The sequence below is a fragment of the Eretmochelys imbricata genome, chromosome 3, assembly GCF_965152235.1.
Source record: "Eretmochelys imbricata isolate rEreImb1 chromosome 3, rEreImb1.hap1, whole genome shotgun sequence".
NCBI lineage: Eukaryota > Metazoa > Chordata > Testudines > Cheloniidae > Eretmochelys > Eretmochelys imbricata.
This window is the reverse complement of record NC_135574.1, coordinates 146,547,006-146,574,141: the sequence shown is the minus strand read 5'-3', so window position 1 is coordinate 146,574,141 and position 27,136 is coordinate 146,547,006. Positions and strand designations below refer to the sequence as shown.

The window sequence follows — 27,136 nt, the reverse complement described above, 5'->3', positions numbered from 1 at the left end:
TGACAAAGCGTGTAGGTGCAATCTTTTGGAAAGCTCAGATCTCTACCTTTTATGGAAAATCACAAAGGCTAAGTAGAGCACAATATTTTGTCAAAGACAAGTCATCACCACAATTCAAGCACTGATGTATTTCTGCTGTGACAATTTGTCTGTCTGAATACAAGATATTTGGTTGAAAAGAGCAATAATAAATTATGAACATCTATCTGAAACAGCTTTACTGAATTATGTTTGTTCCTGGTGCTAAAATATGGAAAAATCTGCCTCATTTCTGTTGAAAAATGTTTTAAATTTATTATTTCTGTTTCCAGAACAGCTAATATCCCAGGTAGATGAATTGTCATTCCAATCAAATGTTGCTGTGCTACTGACTAGCTGATGGAGAATAAACCTCCCAACAGAGGAAAAAAACTTTAAAAATACAACAAACATAAGAAAAAGCCAAAAGGAAAAATCAAATGAAAATCACAACTAACAAATGGGAACAAGTTCCCTATGCAAGAATATGGATAGGGAAAAATCCACAAGCAAAAGTGTGGGAAAAGATAACCAAAATAATAGAAAATGTTGACCCAATAAAAAGAAATACTGATTTAGAAAGCATAAAATCAACCTATGGAATTCACCATCACAGGGAATCAATAAGTAGCATATTGTGGCTGAATTTAAATTAACATTGAATAGTTTTAAAACTACAAATAATATTTATAGGGACACAGGCTAAGTTAATAATAAGGTTAATCAAGGCTCCTACATTAGGACATAAATAGATCACTTATGAGGATCAGAAAGGTTTTTCCCCCACACACCTCTTATCAACTGCACTGTGAAATTGAAAACAACGTATTATGATTTTCTTTTTCCTGTTTGTTAATTATCAGGTATTGGTGACAGCTGAAGCAAGATATCTGACCTGATAGACCTTGTGCCACAGAAAACACAGAGTCCTGGAAATTGATATGGATTGAAACCTATTCCTCACTGGAGCAATGTTTCTGTAAGACCACTAAAATTAATTTCAGTTTTGTACTTGAAAAAAAAAGGATGCTCTCATTTTGCCCACCTAAATTCTATGACATATGCAACTCTTTTGAATACTTTAATTTCTTCTATATGTCTTCATTCTACACATACTTGACATTTTATTTGTCTGAACTGTATACAAGATACTGTCTTTAGCCTCTTTTTCTCCCACTCCCGTTGATAATGGTTTTGTTTCCTCGAGTCTAAAAATGCCAACTGGAGACATTAAAATTATGTTGACTTGTGCTACTGAAAAACTACTGACAGGTAGGGGTGTGTTTTCAAAACAACACTGAAGAATTAGCGGAAAGAACAAGGAGTACTTGTTGCCCCTTAGAGACTAACAAATTTATTTGAGCATAAGCTTTTGTGGACTAAAACCCACTTCATCAGATGCATGCAGTGGAAAATACAGTAGGAAGATACTGGTATACACACACAAACACACACACACAGAGAACATGAAAAAAGGGTGTTGCCATACCTACTATAACAAGAGTGATCAGTTAAGGTGTGCTATTATCAGCAGGAAAAAGAAAACTTTTTGTAGCGATAATCAGGATGGCTCATTTCCAACAGTTGACAAGAAGGTGTGAGTAACAGCAGGGGGCAAAAATAAGCATGGGGAAATAGTGAAGGAACAGATTGACAGAGCCAGAAGAGTACCCAGAAGTCACCTACTACAGACCAGGCCCAACAAAGAAAGTAACAGAACGCCACTAGCTGTCACCTTCAGCACCCCAACTAAAACCTCTCCAGCGCATCATCAAGGATCTACAACCTATCCTGAAGGACGACCCATCACTCTCACAGATCTTGGGAGACAGGCCAGTCCTTGCTTACAGACAGCCCCCCAGCCTGAAGCAAATACTCCCCAGCAACCATACACCACACAACAGAACCACTAACCCAGGAACCTATCCTTGCAACAAAGCCCGTTGCCAACTGTGTTCACATATCTATTCAGGGGACACCATCATAGGGCCTAATCACATCAGCCACACTATCAGAGGCTCGTTCACCTGCACATCTACCAATGTGATATATGTCATCATGTGCCAGCAATGCCCCTCTGCCATGTACATTGGCCAAACCGGACAGTCTCTACATAAAAGAATAAATGGACACAAATCAGACGTCAAGAATTATAACATTCAAAAACCAGTTGGCGAACACTTCAATCTCCCTGGTCACTCCATTACAGACCTAAAAGTGGTGGTAATGCAACAAAAAAACATCAAAACCAGACTAATGAGAAACTGCTGAATTGGAATTAATTTGCAAACTAGACACCATTAACTTAGGCTTGAATAAAGACTGGGAGTGGATGGGTCATTACACAAAGTAAAACTATTTCTCCATGCTTATTTTTCCCCCCATACTGTTACTCACACCTTCTTGTTAACTGTTGGAAATGGGCCATCCTGATTATCACTACAAAAGGTTTTTTTTCTGCTCCTACTAATAGCTCACCTTAACTGATCACTCTCGTTATAGTGGGTATGGCAACACCCATTTTTTCATGTCTCTGTGTGTATATATATATCTTCCTACTGTTTTTTCCACTGAATGCATCCGATGAAGTGAGCTGTAGCTCACGAAAGCTTATGCTCAAATAAATTTGTTAGTTTCTAAGGTGTTACACATACTCCTCGTTCTTTTTGCTGATACAGACTAACACGGCTACCACTCTGAAACCAATTGAAGAATTAATGTCACAGAATAGCATGCTGCAGAGGAGCTCAGAAATTTTACATAGTGTGGACTACCTCCCCATCCACTGGTGAGCATGCAGACCACTTCCTCCCACATTGGTGTTCAAGTTACACCTTTGTGACAACTGCAGCAATTGCTTACATGGGAAAGAAAAATTAGGAAGAATTCAAAATATTTTAAGCTTCTTTTAAAGCAATATAGCACATGCAAAGGAGAAGCTTAACTATGTGTCAGCCCACTTGCTGCCGACCACTACAGAGGGCTGCTGCTGATCCACAGACCAACTTACTATATTGTAATTACACAATTTCACATAGGGAGTTTGCCATGTTTTAAAGATAAAAATCTAGTGTTGCTTAATATATAACTTGTTTATGGTTGCAGTAATGATAGCTGTACAAATAGCTAGCTCTTGGAAAATGTTTTTTATCTGTAAATCTCAAAGCTCTGTCCATACTAGTACTCAGGTTTTACTTGTTCAGAGCAAGGTTTTGGACATGGTAGTAAACATGGCTGAGCCTTATCTGCACCAGTTCTCTCACTGTCAGCAGCTGAAAAACAGGAACTAGTGTAGACCCTGACACAATCAGCATTTTTATGCTTCGCTCAGCTGTTAGTTGCCTCTATGCATCTAAACCTAATGTTGTGAAACAGAGTTTGACCTGTTAAATAATATTGCAAGTATCCACTGTTCCAATATCCAGCTGCTGTGGGTTTCCTAGGCTGCTGGCTGTATTTCCAACCTGTATTTTTCTTACTTAAGTTAGCAGCAGTAGAGTGGGTGCAGAAAAGGATGCTCTGCACAGTGATGTGTAACTCTGTACACTGACTGGAATTCAAAAGTGGACTAGTGAGTTCTACAAAGGCATCATCAAAAAGCTGAAGTCACACACATGCTTGAAAACCACCTCATATTTGGCGGAGTATGTTTGTTCCATGCAAAAATCTTAAAATGAAATTATTGCTCTTATTTTTATGAAGCAAACTCTTTTAGGCTGCTCAACCATTTCTGCTAGTCTTATGGCTACTCTAGGCTGTGCTATTATGAGAAAGCTTGGCATTATGTTTGTGGAAATAGGACATGAAACCTCAGGACATGCCAGTGCTGTGTTGATAAGTAAAGGTAAGATGCTTGGTGCAAACTTTTCGCCTTTTTGCAAGGTGACTGCAGAATTCAAAGAGCACCATAAGAAAGCGCAGGCAATATAGTGTAGATCTGTCAGTAGTGAATGATGGGCAGATTGGCCTAAAAGTAGGACTACAAATTATGGGGGACATTTTCAAAGACACAAATGGGAGTTGGGTACCCTGGATGATTTTGAAAATCTCCCTGTTTTTAATATAGAAGAACCCGCTTCTTTTGGTACAACACTAGCCAGAAGATCTTTTGTGTTAATTTAAGAGAGATTAACATTTTAGGTAACTGTAATGTGAAGACTTTAAGGACCACATTGTTCTATTGTGTCTGTACAACTCAGTGATAAAGAAATGCTTGTTTTGGAAAAGATTTTGACCTCATTAGTTTATGCAGCTGGTATGCTAATGAAAGAGCATGGAGAACTTATTTTTGGGAACTAATTAAAGGAGTTTGACTGCTCCATGGGTATTGCAAAACATGATGATTTTATAGCTTGATAATGCATCGGCTCACTCCCATGTACTGATGCTTAGGAATGTGAAGATGCACTTTTTACTACTTCACACCACCTTCAAGACTAGGTCAAAGAACTCAAAATTAGATAGTGCTGTATCATTGCCAACAGTTGCAATACTGGGCCAAAGTCAAATACAATTTAATTACTGAAGTAAAACAGTCATACAATGGTGAGTGCAAAAATAGTATAATTTCTATTGATTGGATATTCATAGAGGCTTGATTCTGATGTCACATGCACAGGTTTTACACCTATGTAATTTCACTGCATTGATGTCAGTGGCGCTACTCCCGATTTACATCGGCATGTGAGATCAGAATTATATCCCCTGTGAAAAAATGTACCCACCAGAAGAGGGTCAGTCATTTTGCCCACCCACTTAAAGTCAAATTGGTGCAAGTTACATATTTAAAATAAATTATGGTTAGTGAGAGTAGGACTTTACATTTTCATTAGATAATTTACCTTCATGAAACAGATCCTCAGGTAGGCTAAGTTTGTGATAGTTTGAGTGGCTTTGCTGGAGCAGTCACAATTCAATCCAACTGAGAATGTGTGTGGAGTTTTGGCCCAAAAGGAATATTTTTTTGGAAAAATTATTTGTATCTGAAAATGGAGATATATAATGGAAACAATTTTACAGACTTAATTAGAGCTTTTGCTTCACGAATATAATACAAAATATAGTTAACTGGATTGTGCAAGCCTAAGGTAATTGCTAGAGATATGGGAAATTGATGAGGTGTACAAACCTCACACTGGCCAGGCCCAGTAGCCCTGCCTCTCTAGACCTGCAGAGCGTGCTCTAACTAGAGAGGAAGCTTAAATGCACCTCACTGAGGGGGAGGAAGACAGACCTACTGTGAGGGCTCCTGGACAAGGGTGCTGAAGAAGCCTCCCTGAGTGAAACAGGAGTTCATGCTGAAGGTTTGGTTATCTTTTCTTTTGTTATTTTGTATTGGACTTAGAGCCATGGAGGAGAGACAGATGGTAGGAAGTGACCCAGGAAAGGTAACTCTGGTGCCAGACATGGTTGACTTTCATAGGGCTCGGGGTCTGAGCCTGCTGGAGGGGCATAAGCCATATTCCAATCTCACTCCCCTTTTGATAAGAAGAGGGTGAGGACATTGCAACCTGAGAAGAAGCTAAACCTCAGGTGAGGAACTGGACTGAAAGGCCTTCCTGCTGACAGGTGATATTGTGTGCACTACCCACTAGACCACCTGGCCCTCCATTACATGGAGGATTCCACTAAGCGGGACTCATTTAATTTTGAAGCATGTAAAAAGAATTAACCTCATGCAATAAGAAAAGGTATTGTAAGTAAATACCAATCTTTAGAGAAACTTACACTATGAAGTGGAATGCTAACAAAGGACTAGGAGATGTAAGATAATATCAAGGCAGGAGAATTTTACCAAACTGTTGCAAAATGTAAATATATTCCAGTGTTCACCTGCTTGTTTTGCTTAATATATTTAATTACAAGGATTTCCCTAAGGTAACAAATAGGCCTGCTTAATTTGATACTTTGAAGTCCAGTAAGTATTTTGACAATTATGTACAATCAGGACAGGCCATGGATTAACATAACATCTCTTAAAAAGAAAACCAGGTTGTTTCAGCCAAAAAGTTCTCTGCAGACTTATAACACACAATATTTAACATTTCTGCTGAACACCAGCATAAGGACATGACATCAAGTTGCTGGCATTTTTAATTATTAGAAATGATACATTTTAAAACAAAGAAAAAGTTGAAATAAGTCAAATTTGATATTTATAAACAGTAACAAACAAAAACAAAAAGATGAAAGGCCTTTGTTTCTTGCCTCATTTAGAATATTGTTAATATTGCCGGTCTCTAATCAATGTAATATTACGTATCTTATCTTACTAACTGTGATCTAAGGTAATTCCAGTATGGTTTGATTTGTCCCTTAAGGACTACTGAAAATTAAGAACCAATAGCAGTGCATGTTGTGTTTGAAGCAAGATTTATAATTATTAATCCAGCAACTGATTTTTTTATGATGTATGCGTTCAAGTATAAAATGGAAAATATACCTAAACAGTATGAACTGTAGAATGTAGCAGTCCTATATGGCATATCCTTAGCCCTTGTCAATGCTTAATAATAAATTAATACATACGACTTTACTATGTAAAATCAGACAATTCAGTTTAAAAAAAAAATCCTTTACTTCCAGAATAGCCTAAAACAATCAAGACAAATTTTGGAATACCATTAGTTTGCACAAAACAACTAATAAAAGATAAATTCAGAAGTCCAATGTTAGCATGAGGTAAAACCATGTGCATTTATTTAATCTGCATTTTAGAATTAGTAAGCATAAAATTAAATACGTTGACTGTAATAATTCAGTCATACAAGTGCAAGTCTTCAGCTATAACGTATTTTATGGCAGATCATTTAAAAAATGTACCAGTAAATCATAAAAGAGGGAGCATGTCCATTTAACTTTTATTGAAGTATACAGGAGGTTTTCTTTAGAAATCAAATATGAGCATGAAGATATGGCCAAACGTAAAATCTATCAAATTCAGTGAAAATTTTCTGACTTTAAATAGTAGCTGTAAGAATGACCAATATATATTCTTTGTTACATCCGCCCTCACTCTACAAGTAAAAAAAAAAATAATAAACATTCAGTAAACATTCTTTCCTAAGGTAGTTTCCCTTATATATCAGTGATTTATCCATTTCTTGTATACATAACTTTTTAAACATACCAATCAGTGGTTCTCACAATTGAAAAATAAAAGCACAAAAAAGTTTACACTGTTGTACAGGTAAATAAAAGATCATCTTGAATTAAACTGTATATCCTTAAGGGCATAGTATAGTTTCAATTTCATTACCTATTACATAATTAGCTTCTTACATACAAATATTGACATATTTGGCTTGTGCTTCAAAGCCTCTGTATCTGTAAAGTCCATGTCAATGCCACTCATAATTTGAAATCACTGGAGATGTCTTTACTGCTGCTAGGTTTAACCTGGTCATGCAATATCGTCTCCTCAGAACTTCTTGTGGCACTGCATTTCTCAGTGGAATCATCAGAATCTGGATCCAAGCCTTCAGGGGAGGGGAGTTTTAAAAGCTCTTCCCGGAGTTGAGCTGTGTGACGCTGTATGTACAGATATTAAGATATTGATTAAAACATCATTACTTTTCACAATTCTTCTAAGAGAGTAATTTTGATGCATATTATCAATCAAATAATATCCAGGAAAAAAATTATTATAAAAATGGTCTCCCACAAGTTGAAAACTATTTCTGTGGCTGTTGACCAGTCCAGCAACAGGTTTCAGAGTAGCACCCATGTTAGTCTGTATCTGCAAAAAGAAGAGTACTGGTGGCACCTTAGAGACTAACAAGTCTCTAAGGTGCCACAAGTACTCATTTTCTGTTAGTCCAGCAACAGTAATGGTTGCAGAAATTCACATATCCGCAGAGTTCTACTGAGGGTGGAGGAAAGGGGACAATGGGATGCCAATCTGCAGCAGCAGGGCATTTGGGGTCAGCAAGGCAGCAGTGAAAGTGTCCTGGCTTGTCCTCCTGTGCATCACAACTGTGTACTATCCATGCTCATAGTTGGTGCTGGGCACAGCAGGAAAAGTTTGGATAATTACAACTCACCATCAATAAAAAGGTTATGATAAAACACATACTACAGAGATATATAATATAAACAGTGTGGAAAGGATATTCTTCTAATCCAGGGGTGGGCAAGCTTTTTGGCCTGAGGGCCACATCGGGGTTCCGAAACTGTATGGAGGGCCAGGCAGGGAATGATGTGCCTCCCCAAACAGCCTGGCCCCTGCCCCATGACTGCCACTCTCAAAAGCCCCAACCCATCCAACCCCCACTGCTCCTTGTCCCCTGACCGCCCCTTCCTGGGACCCCACCCCCCTATCCAAACCCCCCGCTCTCTATCCCTTGACTGCCCCCCAGGATCCCATGCTCCTTATCCACCCCCCCCCAGCTCCCCGCCCTCTTACCATGCCTCTCAGAGCGCCAGGACTGGAAACCATGCTGCCTGGCCTGAGCCAGCCAGCCAGCCATGCTGCTGCGCAGTCTAGAGCACCGGGGCAGGCCAGTGGCTCTCGCAGCCGCTCTGCCCAGCAGAAACTCGCAGCCCCGCCACCCAGAGCGCTGGCGGCACAGCAAGCTGAGGCTGTGGGGGAGAGGGGATAGCAGGGGAGGGGCTGGGGGCTAGCCACCCCGGCTGGGAGCTCAAGGGCCGGGCAGGACAGTCCCGCGGGCCAGATGTGGCCTTCAGGCCATAGTTTGCCCACCTCCACTCTAATCTGTTCACCATAAAAAGCAGTGACCCTCATTTTAAAGCTCAGTTGCATTGAAAGAATGTCATTCTAGCAACAGAAAAAGTGTTCCCCAGCAGTAAAGCCACAAATTCAGCTCTTGTCCAAGCAAAAAACAAAGTTGTTAAGTATTATATATTTTGTTAATGAACACTGTAAAATTGCACTGGAATGTTAGATGTTAAATATACAGTTATTTGCTTATCTATTTGTGGTTTTATCTATGAAAGGAATTGGTTTTCTGGAAAGTTTCCCTTTAAATCTGTACTGCAGACTGGTTACAGTACAATTTTATCATATCCCATACATCCCAAAGTAACACCAAACTGCTCTAAAAGCCTTCTGAAGAAAATTAAACTCTCACACTTGCATGGGATGGAACAAACTACATAAGAAGGAAATAAATTCCATTTGTAAAATATTTCATAAACAATCGTCAAGAGATGCATTTGTGACGGTCAGTTTTACAGTTTATTTTAAAGCTTCAATCACGTTTCAACTTTTTTTTTTTTTTATTAAAGATCTCTATTTTTGCTTGTACTCGTACATGCAGGATAGTTCGTTAAAGTGAACTGTTGCTTCACGTTACCTGTGGTTATATTAGCATGCCTCACCTTAAGAGCTGCTGCGTGATGAGACATAGTCCTGCCTACCCGTTTGTCACTGCTGTACTGCTGTATATCTGCTATCCACTCCTCACACTGGGCCATGATTTCCACTCTCTTCAAGTAAAAATGTTTATGTATGACCTGTAAGAAAATATACAATAGAAGAAGAAAAAAAATTAGTCCCTGGCTTCCAACCACCATATGCTTTTAAGAACAGCAAGGCTGTGAGTTTTGACCTAAAAATGTCAAGTAGATCAGTGGTTCTCAACCCTTTTGGGCTCGGGACTAATTTGCAAATCTTGATAGCCTATCATGACCCCAAGAGAGCCCCACCCCCAGAAGCCCGCAGACCGAGTCCTCACCCCAAACCCTCTGCAGGGTTGCAACAAGGGGGTGGGTGGCCTCAGAACAGACACTGAAGCCAGCTGTGAACAGCAGTGAGCTGAGATATTCCCCCCCAAAATACAGGGCCCCCCCTCCAGTCCATAGGGGGGCAAAGTAAGGGGTGGGGTGGGATTTGGGTGCAAAGTGGTCTGGGGGAGAAATTCGGTAATTTGGGGGGTAAAGTGGAGTGGGGCTGGGCAGCAGGATGCAGTACAAAGAGAGGGTATTACATGGCGGAGGATAATTTAAGGGGCCAGTACTTACTAGAGAATCTGCCAGCACTACGATTCATTCCCTCCCAGCTCCTGTCCCATAGGACTGGTTGGACTTGGCATCCTGCTCTGGGCATTCTGACCTCCATGGTCACTATGGCACTCAGGTTTGGGCTGGCTGGACCAAATTTCTGAGAGTGGCATTATAACCTGGTGCATAGGGTTGCAATGCCAAGAGGGGAGGTAAGCCAGCCAGCCCCATGACCCTTTTATGCATTCTGGCTACCCAATTTTGGGTCACAGTCCACAGACTGAGAAACCCCAATGCAGATGAGAAGATTGTCATTTAGATATTTTGTGTTATATGGCTGAAGATTAAACAAAAACCTAAATACAATACTTTCCTGGATGCTAAAATACTGACAGTTAGTAAAATGGTAGCTAAATTCCCTGTACAGAAATCCCAGATGTATTTGCAACACAGGGCATACATTTACACACAAATATTTTCTAATCGGGAAAAGAACAGATACAGTACATGAGTTTTAAAGCCACTGCCCTCATAGAGCAGAATGTGTTTGGGGTCGGATGGAAGGGGAAAGAGTAGCACTTACGTCTCCACTCAGTGCCACTTTCTGCCTGAATAGTACACAGGTAGGCAGAACTTGTATTAGCGAGTGTCTGGAAGAATGTCAGTTGTGCAGCATATTCTTCCCCAGAGCTGGCCATGGACCATCAGCTAGTGTGGAAAGGGGCAAGGCCATAGTTACGTCCCCTTGAGGTTACCACCTTTGGTGGTACTAAAACTCCCTATAATGCTCTTGTGATTTTAGAGTTCAAGCATCAGCATTCAGGCTGTCCCCTACACTGGTGGGAGCCAGAATCTGACCCTATACCTATTTTGGTGTTCATGTACAGTTTTAGAGACCACACAAAAGTAGTCCTAACTTTTACTAATGGTATGAGACTCTTAGCACTGACTTTGTCAGAGATTTCTAAACCCTAAGTGGGGTCACAGATACGTAAAACTAGAGAACTACTCTAAAATAATTTCCTAAAGAAGTTTACTAAGCACACTGTCAATTACTTCAAGGCTGAATATTTTTGCAGTACAGCAGACATGGGGCCATATTCTCCACTGCTTGTTTCCTCTTCTCCTTGTTATTCCTCGTGGGGTAAATTAATAAACTCTACCCTGAGGGTTTTTTTTCCCCTCATTTATAGCAGACACCATGAATAAACAGTGTGTAGAGTACTTAATTCCCTCCCCTACTCCTCCCCTTCCCAACTCCTCCCCTCCCCACTAATTGTATAGGCAGCAACCTAGTAGTGCCTATTTTCCTTCTTAGGCTTCAGGTGGAACAGATGCTTGCTTTATCCAAAAGATGCTTGTTTGGTTTGACCAGACTCTAATTTATAGGGATAGCCATACTCCCTCTAAGCTAAGGGGCCAATAAGTCAAACAGTTGTTGATGCTTCTGCACTGAGAAAAACTGTGCCTGACATTTCAGCTATTCAAGAGAAGATTTTAGAAATTCTTTGTCCTTTGGGGACAGCCTGAATGTTAGCTTCTTTAGCGATGACAAAGAGGATTGGGAAAGCTGCCAACATCGTCAACATTCATCCCAATGTCCTCTGAGGGATCAGGCAGTTTTTTAGGCAGTATATATAGGATAGGAGAGGGAGAAGGAACCAACCCAGGGTAGCTAATGGCTTCAGAGATAGAAAGGCTCAGACTACATCCCTAGTAGTAATGAGGTCAACTCCAGAAGTCCTTGGTTCCAAGACTTTTATTCTGAGAAAGCTCTTTGAGACAGTGTGTGTCATTCACTAAATATTTGTACATTGCCTAAGATAAGGCCCAACCTAGTCAAGGCCTTTAAGCACTACTGAAATATAAATGACAAAATAAGCTCCCATTCAGATTACTTAGTAGGTGTCACAGAAGATAGTGCTTTGCTTAAAACAAATCACAGATAAAAAGAAGGGGTAAAGATTGCACTTCCCAGTGCATTCCCCAGATCCATGGTGATGCTTGGGAAAACTCCATCACAATGGAAGTGGGACGCAATGAGGCATCGTCTGTGACTACTACTCATTACTGAGGACTCTCTCAAGATGGTTCCCCTTGATAATCAAGGCTCTTAACTTCTTTCTGAAACCAGAGTGGGAGCCAGGGGATAGATGGTACCCCCCTTTTTCACGCTCTCAATACTGCATAGGAAGCAGTCAGATGTGAGCTGCTAGTTCTTAGACCTCATAAGCTTCCTGGATGCCTTTGCACCTTAAATCTTACAGGAAGAATGATCTAGTGGTTAAGGGTGCTAGCTTGGAATTTGGGACACCCAAGTTCAAGTCGCTGCTTCTATCACAAACATCCAGTATGACCATGGGCAAATCACTTAGTCTCAGTGTGTCTCACTCCTCATCTGTAAAATGAGGATAAAAGTACTTTCTTACCTTATAGGGGTGTTGTGAGGATAAATACTTTAATGATTGAGGTGCTTAAATACTAGAAGTACAGAACCTACTATACACAGACCAGTCCATCCCTTGCCTTGCCTTTGAGTTGGGCAGTTCAAGAGGAGATTGATACTGACTCAGCTGGAAAGTATTTCAAAGTCTCTTTCATCAGGAAGAACTGGAATTACAATTAACACACTTTCTTTGACTACAGATTGAAATTAGCACAAACAATGCACCTCTCAGCTAAGTGCCCAGGCACTTGCTATGTGGATCAGGAATATTTAATTCTCTGAAGAGGGTACCACCTGAATTTAGTCTATTGACTAATATATGCTGGCTAACATACATATATATATTATGTTGATACTACTACCCACAATATATATTCCAAGCATTTGAGTTTACATATTAAGCATTAATATAGCAGTTATATAGTCCAAATTGGCTTGTACTTTTATTACGAGCCTGTTAACTTATGGAAAGTATCCCATAACACCTTGCATTTGCTGAAGCAAGCATTTGGCACAAGCAGATGATAAACTTGTCAAAAGCAAGATACATTCTTTCTGAGTCTTAGTACAAGCTAGGGAAGTACCTTCATGGATCAGTACCTAGAATGCTAATATCCAAAACAAAGATAAGAACAGAACAACAAGTTAGGGAACTGGAACAAACTGATGGGTTGGATTTTAGTGATGTGTAAAGAAATGTGTAACTTGTAAAATCATATAAATCATACCACTTTGGGAAGCTCACCTTCTGCATAAGGTGAATGTAACATTGCTGCACAGGACTCCTCTTCGGATACTGGTATCATACAGAACCTTTTCCCTGTACAATTAATACACCTGACTCACTCTGGTTATTTGGTCTCAAGTATAGTTCATAACTAGTCAATTGTTTGACCACACTTTGGTTTTACAGTATCAACAAGTCGTCTTCCCAGATTGAGCCTTTGGGTTGGACTAAACCGGACCACGACAGTATTCTTGTCAGCAAGTTAAAGAAGTATAGGCTGGATGAATGCACTATAAGGTGGGTAGAAAGTTGGCTAGATTGTCGGGCTCAACGGGTAGTGATCAATGGCTCCATGTCTAGTTGGCAGCCGGTGTCAAGTGGAGTGCCCCAGGGGTCGGTCCTGGGGCCGGTTTTGTTCAATATCTTCATAAATGATCTGGAGGATGGTGTGGATTGCACTCTCAGCAAATCTGCGGATGATACTAAACTGGGAGGAGTGGTAGATACGCTGGAGGGCAGGGATAGGATACAGAGGGACCTAGACAAATTGGAGGATTGGGACAAAAGAAATCTGATGAGGTTCAATAAGGATAAGTGCAGGGTCCTGCACTTAGGACGGAAGAACCCAATGCACAGCTACAGACTAGGGACCGAATGGCTGGGCAGCAGTTCTGTGGAAAAGGATCTAGGGGTGACAGTGGACGAGAAGCTGGATATGAGTCAGCAGTGTGCCCTTGTTGCCAGGAAGGCCAATGGCATTTTGGGATGTATAAGTAAGGGCATAGCGAGCAGATCGAGGGACGTGATCGTCCCCCTCTATTCGACATTGGTGAGGCCTCATCTGGAGTACTGTGTCCAGTTTTGGGCCCCACGCTACAAGAGGGATGTGGATAAATTGGAAAGAGTCCAGCGAAGGGCAACAAAAATGATTAGGGGTCTGGAACACATGACTTATGAGGAGAGGCTCAGGGAACTGGGATTGTTTAGTCTGCGGAAGAGAAGAATGAGGGGGGATTTGATAGCTGCTTTCAACTACCTGAGAGGTGGTTCCAGAGAGGATGGTTCTAGACTATTCTCAGTGGTGGAAGAGGACAGGACAAGGAGTAATGGTCTCAAGTTGCAGTGGGGGAGGTTTAGGTTGGATATTAGGAAAAACTTTTTCACTAGGAGGGTGGTGAAACACTGGAATGCGTTGCCTAGGGAGGTGGTGGAATCTCCTTCCTTAGAAGTTTTTAAGGTCAGGCTTGACAAAGCCCTGGCTGGGATGATTTAATTGGGGATGGGTCCTGCTTTTGAGCAGGGGGTTGGACTAGATGACCTCCTGAGGTCCCTTCCAACCCTGATATTCTATGATTCTGTGATTCTAATTCCAAAGCAGGTAACCCAATGCAACACAGAACCTGATGCAACTGACCCCTTGGAACTGGGCTACAGAGTTAGTTATAATTACTAACTAACCAGAATACAATTATAATAAAATCTGAAAAACAAATGCACTGTTTACACTAAAACTGTACTTACATGGTTGATAAACTGATGACCCGGGGGGTGGGGGAGGGGGGGAGCAGTCATTTATTATGGTGGTTGGAAGAAACCTATGGGACTAGGGAAGCAGCAGTTTATATACTCCTGCACTCAATGTTGGATTTTGCATAGAAGCATGTAAGGCAGCACCAAGGTTACTCTACAGAGGGATCCAACTTTACATAGGCCCACCCAGAAGTGGGGATCTATACAGATAATACTTGGAGAATAAGAACAAAATCTATTTATCATAGTGTCTTTTAAAGGCTTTTTAGTTTAAAGAGAAAAATCTAGTGCTAGGCATGTCCTTGCTGTACTGCAAAGGGACAAAAGACATTTTCAGTGTAATATTAGCTTTTTAGTTATTCTACTGATAAATCAATGATTCAGCTCCCATTGCTCGCTCCAAAAATTATAAAATACCTTAGTCAATGTCACACCTAACATAACAAGTAAAGTGGAAGAAGAGAAAGTCATGAGGGAAAGTCAGGGCGTTCAATATGATTTTGTGAGTAGCAAAATATTTTATTCTTTTGGTGGCCCTTTGACCACAAAAGCCAGATACTTTCAATGTAAAACATATTTTTGTACAATGGTAGGATAATAAAATACTAATTTAATTCCAGAAACAATAAGTGCCCAATTTATCAAAGATAATCTATCTTTATTGTGAGTATTCTTTTCTTAGTCAATGTGTACTATCAGATGTTTCATAGAAGTCTTACAATCAGTTGAAATGTATTATTAAGCCTGCTGTTGTAAAAACCATGCATTATTCCTACCACTTCCAAGTGACAACCAGAAGCTGACATTATGACAAAACTTAGCAATTTCCTTCCTTTTTTACATAAGAAAAAGGTTCAAAGCAGGAAAAAGTAAATGAGCATAAATAATGTGTCATGGGTAGAAGGTCTAGCTGGGAGTTTAACAGAATTTTTTTAAAACCATGTTCAAACTGCTAGTATGGCATTAATCACACATTCCACTTTTATTAGAAATTAGGGAAGGGATCAATTTCCACAGTTGCAAGTTACCCTTAATTTGATACACACACTTTCACAGTTTAATAGAGGTGTGAAATTGTCCACGAAAAATTATGACAAATATCAGATTTCTTGCTTGGCTCCATAGCAAGTTTCTTAGCAAGTTTCTTAGCAACACCAAATATAAATGAAAAAAAGAGGAAGAACATCATCTGATGATACCTTCATTAAAATGTTGAATGAAGATTAAATTAAATGAATTGCCACATGCCATGGACAATGTACATTTCTTCTCATGATGAAAGACTGTCAGTGAAAATCTTATTTCTTAAGACTCTACACTCCCCCCAGATATTAGTATTTCAAGGAAAAAAGAAGCTACATTCTATTATTAAATTAAACAACTGAAACTCCATAGAACCAATTCCTGTGCCATACCATACCTCGCTTAGTTTTTTCATTCTGTATTTGTTTCATGATCAGCCTTTAGATATTGCCTAAGTAGTTTTTTCAGTTTTGAGTTGCACATGAAAGAATTTTATTTAAACTTAAAATAAGAAAATGCAAATGAGAAATGTGTCTTCTTGCAGACACGTGTATCCTTTGCAATGCGTTAAAGTGCAGCTTGCTAATTTGCACCTCACTACTCTGGATATGCAATAATTCAACTCCCCAAAATGGCAGGTTCTCTACAGTTCTTGACAAAGATCAACTAATGTCAAAAAATTCCATTAATTTTACAAAATATATTACAGAAAATTACTTGTAAACTATTAAATAATTACAGCTAGCATGAACGAATAGGTACCATTAAGGTTGAAGGAGTTTCCTTTTATAAAGGGCATTTCCATTTAACTACAAGTCTGTACACTGTTCATCTTTCAGGTTCCCCAACCTTGCCAAGCTCAGCATCAGAAACAAGCTCCCTACAGATCAGGACCCACTGACTCAAAGCAGAACTAGTCTCTACCAGAACAACAGATGCAAAATCTGCAGACCTATCTCCACTGCTTCAATGATCAACAACTCCTATAACAGACGTTTCAAGACCCATGAGTCCTACACATGCCTATGACAATGTGGTATACCTCATCCAGTACATCAAACACCACAACAAGAAGTACGTGGATGAAACTAAACCATCACTATGCTCTCGAATGAACTCACCCAGAAAAATGATAAGAGACAAAACACCCCTATCACCAATGGGTGAACACTTCACAAAACTATCACTCCATATCTGACCCCTCAGTCCTCTTCCTCAAAGGAAACCTGCACAACACCTTTGAATAGGGTCACCAGATGTCCTGTTTTTTTATACGGACAGTCCCATTTTGGGGGACTTTTTCTTATATAGGCGCCTATTACCCCCCACCCCCCATCCCATTTTTTCGAAGTTGCTATCTGGTCACCCTACCTTTGAAAGATGAGCATGGGAACTTAAATTCCTAACTTTGCTAGACACCAAAGATCATGGACTTATTAGAGGCATTACAACAATCTTCAGGTTTCAGAGTAGCAACCGTGTTAGTCTGCATTCACAAAAAGAAAAGGAGTACTTGTAGCACCTTAGAGACTAACAAATTTATTTGAGCATAAGCTTTCGTGAGCTACAGCTCACTTCATCAGATGCATTCAGTGGAAAATACAGTGGGGAGAGTTATATACATAGAGAACATGAAACAATGAGTGTTACCATACACACTGTAAGGCGAGTGATCACTTAAGATGAGCTAATATCAGCAGGAGAGCTGGGGGGGGGTGGTGGTGGGAGAAAACCTTTTGTAGTGATAATCAAGGTGGGCCATTTCCATCAGTTGACAAGAACGTCTGAGGAACAGTGGGGGGTGGGGAAATAAACATGGGAAAATAGTTTTACTTTGTGTAATGACCCATCCACTCCCAGTCTCTATTCAAGCCTAAATTAATTGTATCCAGTTTGCAAATCAATTCCAATTCAGCAGTCTCTCATTGGAGTCTGTTTTTGAAGTTTTTTTGTTGAAGAATTGTCACTTTTAGGTCTCTAATCGAGTGACCAGAGAGATTGAAGTGTTCTCCGACTGGTTTTTGAATGTTCTAATTCTTGACGTCTGATTTGTGTCCATTTATTCTTTTACGTAGAGACTGTCCAGTTTGACCAATGTACATGGCAGAGGGGCATTGCTGGCACATGATGGCATATATCACATTGGTGGATGCGCAGGTGAACGAGCCTCTGATAGTGTGGCTGATGTGATTAGGCCCTATGATAGTGTCCCCTGAATAGATATGTGGACACAGTTGGCAACGGGCTTTGTTGCAAGGATAGGTTCCTGGGTTAGTGGTTCTGTTGTGTGGTTGCTGGTGAGTATTTGCTTCAGGCTGGGGAGCTGTCTGTAAGCAAGGACTGGCCTGTCTCCCAAGATCTGTGAGAGTGATGGGTCGTCCTTCAGGATAGGTTGTAGATCCTTGATGATGCGTTGGAAAGGTTTTAGTTAGGGGCTGAAGGTGACGGCTAGTGGCGTTCTGTTATTTTCTTTCTTGGGCCTGTCCTGTAGTAGGTGACTTCTGGGTACTCTTCTGGTTCTGTCAATCTGTTTCTTCACTTCAGCAGATGTGTATTGTAGTTGTAAGAATGCTTGATAGAGATCTTGTAGGTGTTTGTCTCTGTCTGAGGGGTTGGAGCGAATGCGGTTGTATCGTAGAGCTTGACTGTAGACGATGGATCGTGCGGTGTGGTCTGGGTGAAAGCTGGAAGCATGTAGGTAGGCATAACGGTCAGTAGGTTTCCGGTATAGGGTGGTGTTTATGTGACCATCGCTTATTAGCACTGTAGTGTCCAGGAAGTGGATCTTTTATGTGGACTGGTCCAGGCTGAGGTTGATGGTGGGATGGAAATTGTTGAAATCATGGTGGAATTCCTCAAGGGCTTCTTTTCCATGGGTCCAGATGATGAAGATGTCATCAGTGTCACGCAAGTAGAGTAGGGGCATTAGGGGACGAGAGCTGAGGAAGTGTAATTCTAAGTCAGCCATAAAAATGTTGACATACTGTGGGGCCATGCGGGTACCCATAGCAGTGCCGTTGATTTGAAGGTATACATTGTCCCTAAATGTGAAATAGTTACGGGTGAGGACAAAGTCAAAGTTCAGCCACCAGGTTTGCCGTGACATTATTGGGGATACTGTTCCTGATGGCTTGTAGTCCATCTTTGTGTGGAATGTTGGTGTAGAGGGCGTCTACATCCATAGCGGCCAGGATGGTGTTTTCAGGAAGATCACAGATGGACTGTAGTTTCCTCAGGAAGTTAGTGGTTTCTCGAAGATAGCTGGGAGTGCTGGTAGCATAGGGCCTGAGGAGGGAGTCTACATAGCCAGACAATCCTGCTGTCAGGGTGCCAATGCCTGAGATGATGGGGCGTCCAGGATTTCCAGGTTTATGGATCTTGGGTAGCAGATAGAATACCCCAGGTCAGGGTTCCAGGGGTGTGTGTGTGCAGATTTGTTCTTGTGCTTTTTCAGGGAGTTTCTTGAGCAAATGCTGTAGTTTCTTTTGGTAACCCTCAGTGGCATCAGAGGGTAATGGCTTGTAGAAAGTGGTGTTGGAGAGCTGCCTAGCAGCCTCTTGTTCATATTCCGACCTATTCATGATGACGACAGCACCTCCTTTGTCAGCCTTCTTGATTATGTCGTCAGAGTTGTTTCTGAGGCTGTGGATGGCATTGTATTCTGCACGGCTGAGGTTATGGGGCAAGTGATGCTGCTTTTCCACAATTTCAGCCCGTGCACATCGGCAGAAGCACCGTATGTAGAAGTCCAGTCCGTTGTTTCAACCTTCAGGAGGAGTCCACCCAGAATCCTTCTTTTTGTAGTCTTGGTAGGAAAGTCTCTGTGGATTACTATGTTGTTCAGAGGAGTGTTGGAAATATTCCCACTAGCTCTCCTTTCACCTATGACTGCATAGGTGTTAAATGCCCACTTCATTTTGAATGGTTTCTTTCAACACCTCATGCTTAACAATCTGCTCCACCTTGTATTTAGCCTTGACACTGATTACCTTTCCCAGATCTGAAGAGGAGCTCTGTGGAGCTTGAAAGCTTGTCTCTTTCACCAACAGAAGTTGGTCCAATAAAAGATATTACCTCACCCACCTTGTCTCGCTCATCTTTCAGGATGACAGCTTCTAGATCTCCTCTCTCCCCAGCAGTGAAATTTTTGGGAACATTTCAGAATTAATAGTTCAGTTGTTTTAGTGTATGAAGAGGAAAAAGTGACACTTCTGTCACTCTGTCTTTTTCAGATCACTCTAATGCTTCAGTAGGGATGGGTGGAAAGGTGAAATTTGGTGGAATTTCAGCCTCTGGGTCTGAAATGTACTTTTCAGCTATGTAGTGAAAGCCTGTTTAGATTTGGATGAGTTATGAGGATTTTAAAATGGAACTTGTGTATGCAAAATGTAATGTACGATAAGGCTTGACTTTTTTTCTCCTGCAACCTACCACGGTTTCACAGGCACTGCACACGGTTGTGTTGGTTGAGTAAGGACAACCAATCTAATTCTCAATTATCGAGGGACAATCTCCACTCATTTGATATATTTTGCTTTCCACAACCAAATCTCTGTACAACTTTTCATGAGCGATGAACCCGAGAATTCGGATTCTAATATCTAAACTGTATTGTAAAATCTATTCACCTAAATTTGGGTTATTGCTGATTATGTACTCTATGTATGATATGACTTTTAAAAAACTAACTTTATATTTGTGGGTAATCTAAGCACTATACCCAGATGTACAGACACCCTTTTCCCAACCTATCTATTATATAATTTTTTTAACATTAGCTTTAATAAAAATTTTAAATCTGTTTCTCTTTCTATACACTATCCCTAAACATTCTGTTGGCTGGGCACAAACAGCAAGTTATCTCAAGTGCCTATACACAAATGCAAGAAGCCTGGGAAACAAGCAGGGAGAACTGGAAGTCCTGGCACAGTCAAGGAATTATGATGTGACTGGAGTAACAGAGACTTGGTGGGATAACTCACATGACTGGAGTACTGTCATGGATAGATATAAACTGTTCAGGAAGGACAGGCAGGGCAGAAAAGGTGGGAGAGTTGCACTGTATGTAAGGGAGCAGTATGACTGCTCAGAGCTCCGGTATGAAACTGCAGAAAAACCTGAGTCTCTCTGGATTAAGTTTAGAAGTGTGAGCAACAAGGGTGATGTCGTGGTGGGAGTCTGCTATAGACCACCAGACCAGGAGGAGGAGGTGGACGAGGCTTTCTTCCGGCAACTACCGGAAGTTACTAGATCGCAGGCCCTAGTTCCCATGGGAGACTTCAATCACCCGGATATCTACTGGGAGAGCAATACAGCGGTGCACAGACAATCCAGGAAGTTTTTGGGAAGTGTAGGGGACAATTTCCTGGTGCAAGTGTTGGAGGAACCAACTAGGGGCAGAGCTCTTCCTGACCTGCTGCTCACAAAGAGGGAAGAATTAGTAGGGGAAACAAAAGTGGATGGGAACCTGGGAGTGACCACGAGATGATCGAGTTCAGGATCCTGACACAAGGAAGAAAGGAGAGCAGCAGAATACGGACCCTGGACTTCAGAAAAGCAGACTGACTCCCTCAGGGAACTGATGGGCAGGATCCCCTGGGAGAATAACATGAGGGGGAAAGGAGTCCAGGAGAGCTGGCTGTATTTTAAAGAATCCTTATTGAGGTTACAGGGACAAACCACCCTGATGTATAGAAAAGTAAAAGGTGGATAGAAAGCTGGCTAGATTGTCGGGCTCAACGGGTAGTGATCAATGGCTCCATGTCTAGTTGGCAACTGGTACCAAGTGGAGTGCCCTAAGGGTTGGTCCTGGGGCCGGTTTTGTTCAATATCTTCATTAATGATCTGGAGGATGGCGTGGATTGCACCCTCAGCAAATTTGCAGATGACACTAAACTGGAAGGAGAGGTAGATACGCTGGAGAGTAGGGATAGGATACAGACGGACCTAGACCAATTAGAGGATTGGACCAAAAGAAATCTGATGAGGTTCAACAAGAACAAGTGCAGAGTCCTGCACTTAGGAAGGAAGAATCCCATGCACCGCCACAGACTAGGGACCAAATGGTTAGGCAGCAGTTCTGCAGAAAAGGACCTAGGGGTTACAGTGGACAAGAAGCTGGATATGAGTCAACAGTGTGCCCTTGTTGCCAAGAAGGCCAATGGCATTTTGGGCTGTATAAGTAGGAGCATTGCCAGCAGATCGAGGGACGTGATCGTTCCCCTCTATTGGACATTGGTGAGGCCTCATCTGGAGTACTGTGTCCTGTTTTGGGCCCCACACTACAAGAAGGATGTGGAAAAATTGGAAAGAGTCCAGCGGAGGGCAACAAAAATGATTAGGAGACTGGAACACATGACTTATGAGGAGAGGCTGAGGGAACTGGGGATGTTTAGTTTACGGAAGAGAATAATGAGGGGGGATTTGATAGCTGTTTTCAACTACCTGAAAGGGGGTTCCAAAGAGGATGGATCTAGACTGTTCTCAGTGGTAGCACATGACAGAACAAGGAGTAATGGTCTCAAGTGGCAGTGGGGGAGGTTTAGGTTGGATATTAGGAATAACTTTTTCACCAGGAGGGTGGTGAAGCACTGGACTGGGTTACCTAGGGAGGTGGTGGAATCTCCTTCCTTAGAAGTTTTTAAGTTCAGGCTTGACAAAGCCCTGGTTGGGATGATTTAGTTGGGGATCGGTCCTGCTTCGAGCAGGGGGTTGGACTAGATGATCTCCTGAGGTCCCTTCCAACCCTGATATTCTACGTTTCTATGTAGGAAAAATGATTGGAATTTCTCATCTAACATCCTATTCCACATGCATCATCTATGCATGGGTCTGTAAAAGGAATAAGTTCTTCAAATGGATCGCATAATATTTCTAAGGCATCTGGTGCACTGTATTTTGCATACCTTGCAACAAAAACTTTTAAGCCAGTAATACTTTTAACTGCACCGAAAATGTTAGAGCCTTGTTTTTTTTTAAATGATCTTTGAGCACCTCACTCTGAGGTATACCCCAAAGAACCATGCTTAATTCACATTTTGCACACTTTATTGGATATTTATAGAGATGGGACCTAGAGTCTAGACTATTGGAGACCAGGTTGAGGAAGAGCTGGAGGCTATTGGAGAGTTACAAGAAGAGAAGGGGACAATTGGAGGATCACAGTTTGGAAGATGGGGAGGAAGGAGAAGGGATATCTTATCCAAAACCTGAAAATAACCTTCAATTCAAAGCTCAGGCCATTTCTCTCCATTAAGGTTCAATCCACTGTTAATGAAATTACTGATGGGTGTTTCATATTATACCTCAGACTTTGTTTGCTTTTAGTGGGATGAAATCTGCCCCCAATGTTACTTTTCACTTAGTTGTTTTGTGGTTTAATGTAATTCAGGTCCAGCTACAAATCTCTAGACACTAGAAACAAAATAACAGTAATAAGTCATTATCTTCTCTCATGAATGATTGCGTCTCTACTGGATAAATCCATTTGAATGCACCTTATTCCTTCAGCTTCTTAAGAAAGGGACAGGATGTAGGCTTATGTGATATCTCCCCTATAAATGCCATTAGCAGACTCTGAGCTATACACAAGTGTATGAAAAATACCAAAATCAAATTGTGGGTGCTTTTAATATAAAAGACAAAAGTACTAAACAGGAATCAAGGTATTTAGGAACTGAACTGAGCTTTACAGTACATCCAAATGTATAGCTTTAATTTACAAATTATGATGGTGTAGTTTAGTATCCTTAATTTCTAGGCTTCTGTCTTTTTGAAGGGTAAGATTGTGCATGTCTTGTAGGTTGCAGAGAACTTCACTGAGATATATATGAAAATGACTAACATTCTACCACCTTTAGTTGTTTAATTTAAATAACTACAATTTGATATTTTTCTTGGAAGAGTAAAGTTGTTACAAATACTTATAAAAAAGGATTTATTCCCAAAGATCAGAGTCACAGTGAAGGGCACTATTACCTAAACTATTACATAAAATTTCAAAAGTCAGTTTAGAGGAATATCAGGGGCTCTCTTATTATATTTATGTCTTGATTGACAGGGCCAGAATATTCTGCATATATGTTGCTATTCAGGTATGGATGTAATACTCTGTCCCCTCTCATGTAAATGGTTGAGTGTCTGGAATATGCACTTGTGTTTGATTACTTCTTCCATATTCATGTGAACATTAAAATTTGTTCCTGAAGACACTCAAGCTCTTTCCATTCTAAGGGTAGAGATCTATTAACATGTACTTTGAAGAAAATGATTAACTCATTCAAAGAGAGGCATAATCTAGCAATGTGAGTAATCCTGTAATATGTTGATTTTAACAATATACATTTTTATGACACTTTTCAGCCAGAAAAAACACAAAATACTTTACAAACTCATGTACAAACTGTACGTAGGACTGGGAATCACTTCACCCATCACTATGGTGCAGCCATCTCTGGAATGAAAAGCTGCTGCTGTTTAACTCACAATAAAACACTTCTTTTCTATGGACTCTGGTGATTAGTTGGTCAAACAAACAACTTCACATCTTCCATTAATGTCTGTACTGATTATTTTACTTCTTTCTTTAATTTGTCATCAATTTCTTCAATTGCCACATCTAGTAACAGTATCAATCCGTCTGAAGGAGTATAACCAGGGAGAAATATTTTCTTTAATACCTCATTCTGCAGTACACTGAAGGCAATATCATTAGCAGAAAATTATCGAGTTCAAGTTAATTGTTTTTATGTCAATTGATCTTTGCCTTTCAAAGACAGACAGTCCTAAACCAAACTGGCGACGTTCAGAGCTGGAAACTGGTTTTCTGTACTTTTTGAAATGAGTACAAATCCTAGGTAGCACATTAATTAACAGCTCAAGAACATTTATAATTTGCTTTTGAATTACCTGTTTTCATTACTCTAGTCCATTCACTCACTCGTTTCCTGCCACTTCCTTCGTTTAAGGATCTTGAGTTAGATAAATTAATACACTAATGTTTGGTAATCACTAAACCTTTAGTACCTATTTGCAGTATTGATCAGCAGATTTTGCATGTAATGCAGTTAGAATAAGAAACAATACATCTGATGCTGTGAAAAGTTAAAAATACAAACTAGCTAAGCTTCACAGAACCACATTTTATCATATTTTCTACTCATCTTTTTAGAAGTTTCAAGATTCTAGCAAACTCATCTAATAAACTCAACTCCACCAAAGCATCACATTTCTTGTTGTTTTCTAATAAGTATAGCAAGAACCTTGATATTCCCATCATTTCTCTTTCAACCTTTTTATATAGTTAAAGTTCTCATTCAACAAGAAGGAAATCAGTGGGGAAACATGCTCAACATCTTAGATCTTTATAACACAAATGCAAGGAGTATGGGGAATAAACAGGAAGAAATTTAAGTATTAGTGCATAAGCTAAATTTATGACTTGATTAGAATCAAAGAAACATGGTGGCATAAAGCTTATGACTAGAATACTGGTACAGAGGGGACTTTGTTCAGGAAGGGCAAGCAGGGAAAAAAAGCAGGAGATGTTGCATTATACATCAGGCATATAGACACTTGTTCTGAGGTCCAAGAGGTGAGAGGCAAACCACTTGAAAGTCTCTGGATAAAGGGGGAAAATCAGAGGAGTTTTGTCATGCTAGCAGTCTACTATAGACCACCAAATCAGGAAGAGGAGGTGAATGAGGCATTTCTAGAACAAACAACAGAAATATCCAAAACGCAAGACCTGATAGTAATGGGGGACTTTAACTACCAAGACTTCTGTGGGAAAAGTAATATGGCAAAACACAAAATCTCCAATATGTTCTTGGAATGTATTGGGCACAACTTTTTGTTTCAGAAAGTGAAGGAAGTAACCAGAGGGACAGCCATTTTAGACTTGATTCTGACCAACAGGTAAGAATTGGATGTGAATCTGAAGGTGGAAGAGAATTTGGGTGAAAGTGACCAAGAAATGATAGATTTCATGATTCTAAGGAAAGGAAGGAGTGAGAGAAGCAGAATGGACTTTAACAAACTCAGAGAATTGATAGATTTTCTTCCCATGGGACCTGACCTAAGGGAAACGGAGTTGAGGAGAGCTGGCAGTTTCTCAAGGGGACAATATTAAAGGCACAACTGCAAACCATCCCAATGGGAAGGAAAAATAAGAAGAATAGCAAGAGGCCAATACGGCTGCCCCCGGAAATCATTAATGACCTGAAAATCAAAAAGGAATCCTACAAAGAGTGGAAACATATACAAATTGCTAAGAAGGAGTACACAAGAATAGCATAGGCATGTAGGGACAAAATCAGAAAGGCTAAGGCAGAAAATGCATTACATTTAACAAGGACATAAAAGATGATAAAAAGCAGTTCTTTAAATACATTAGGAACAAGAGAAAGATGAAGGAAAGTGTAAGTCTTCTACTTAGCAGGAAAGGAGAGCTAATAACTGATGATATCAAGAAGACTGAGGTGTATAATGCCCATTTTGCTTCAGTCATCACTAAAAAGGTATCTAATTGTGACCAGATACCAAGCCAGGAAGTATTGCAAACACTTTGGAATACAGGATTAGAATTCAAAATATCTTTGACAAATTAGAGAACTTGTCTGAAATCAGTAAAGGAAGGAAAAATTAGATGCCCAACTACAAAATGGGGAATAACTGGCTATGTGGTAGTACTGCTGAAAAGGATCTGAGGGTTATAGTGGATCGTAGGTTGAATATGAGTCAATGATGTGATGCAACTGCGAAAAAGACTAATATTCTGTGGTATATTAACAGGAATGTATGTAAAACATGGGAGGTAACTGTCTCACTTTGCTTGACACTGCTGAGGCCTCAGCTGGAGTAGTGTTTCCAATTCTGGGCACCACAAGTTAGGAAGGATGTGGATAAATTAGAAACTCCAGAGGAGAGCAACAAAAATGATAAAAAGTTTAGAAAACTTGACCTCTGCAGTAAGGTTAAAAAAAACTGGGCACATTTAGTCATGAGTAAAGATGAGTGACTGGGGACCTGATAACAGTCTTTAAATATGTTAAAGGCAAAAGCCAGTGTTTACTTTGTTTCATAATACCTACCTCCTTAAAACATGGTGAAGGGTTTCTGATTTGTTCAAGCATAGCCCACTTGACGGTTGCCTGTCGTATATTTCCATCATATTCTCTGGAACTCTGTGTACCACTAGGAGTACCTCTAGATCTTTCATATCCCGGTTCATTAAAATAGGGTTCTGCTACCAATATGAGGGACTGGACAGACACCAACACCTGTGGAGAGAAGCAGTAAATGAGTAAAAGAAAAATAATTCAGTCCATTACATAGTGACCACCACTTGTTTTTAAAATATATTATATATTACAAGCTTTGTCTTCATTGCAAGAAATATTTTATGACAAATTAATTAATGTATGCTGTAAAAT

The 27,136-nt window shown here is 40.4% G+C and overlaps 1 protein-coding gene across 1 annotated transcript in view; it reads right to left on the bottom strand.

Annotated features, from left to right (window-relative positions):
- Positions 1–6,576: 6,576 nt before the first annotated feature.
- BIRC6 (baculoviral IAP repeat containing 6) overlaps positions 6,577–27,136 on the bottom strand; it is a 323,928-nt gene continuing 303,368 nt past the window's right edge. Inside the window, 3 exon segments of the mRNA XM_077813548.1 lie at positions 6,577–7,548; positions 9,358–9,492; positions 26,795–26,983. Of these exon segments, the coding sequence (XP_077669674.1) occupies positions 7,369–7,548; positions 9,358–9,492; positions 26,795–26,983 (504 nt within the window). The 3' untranslated portion in view covers positions 6,577–7,368.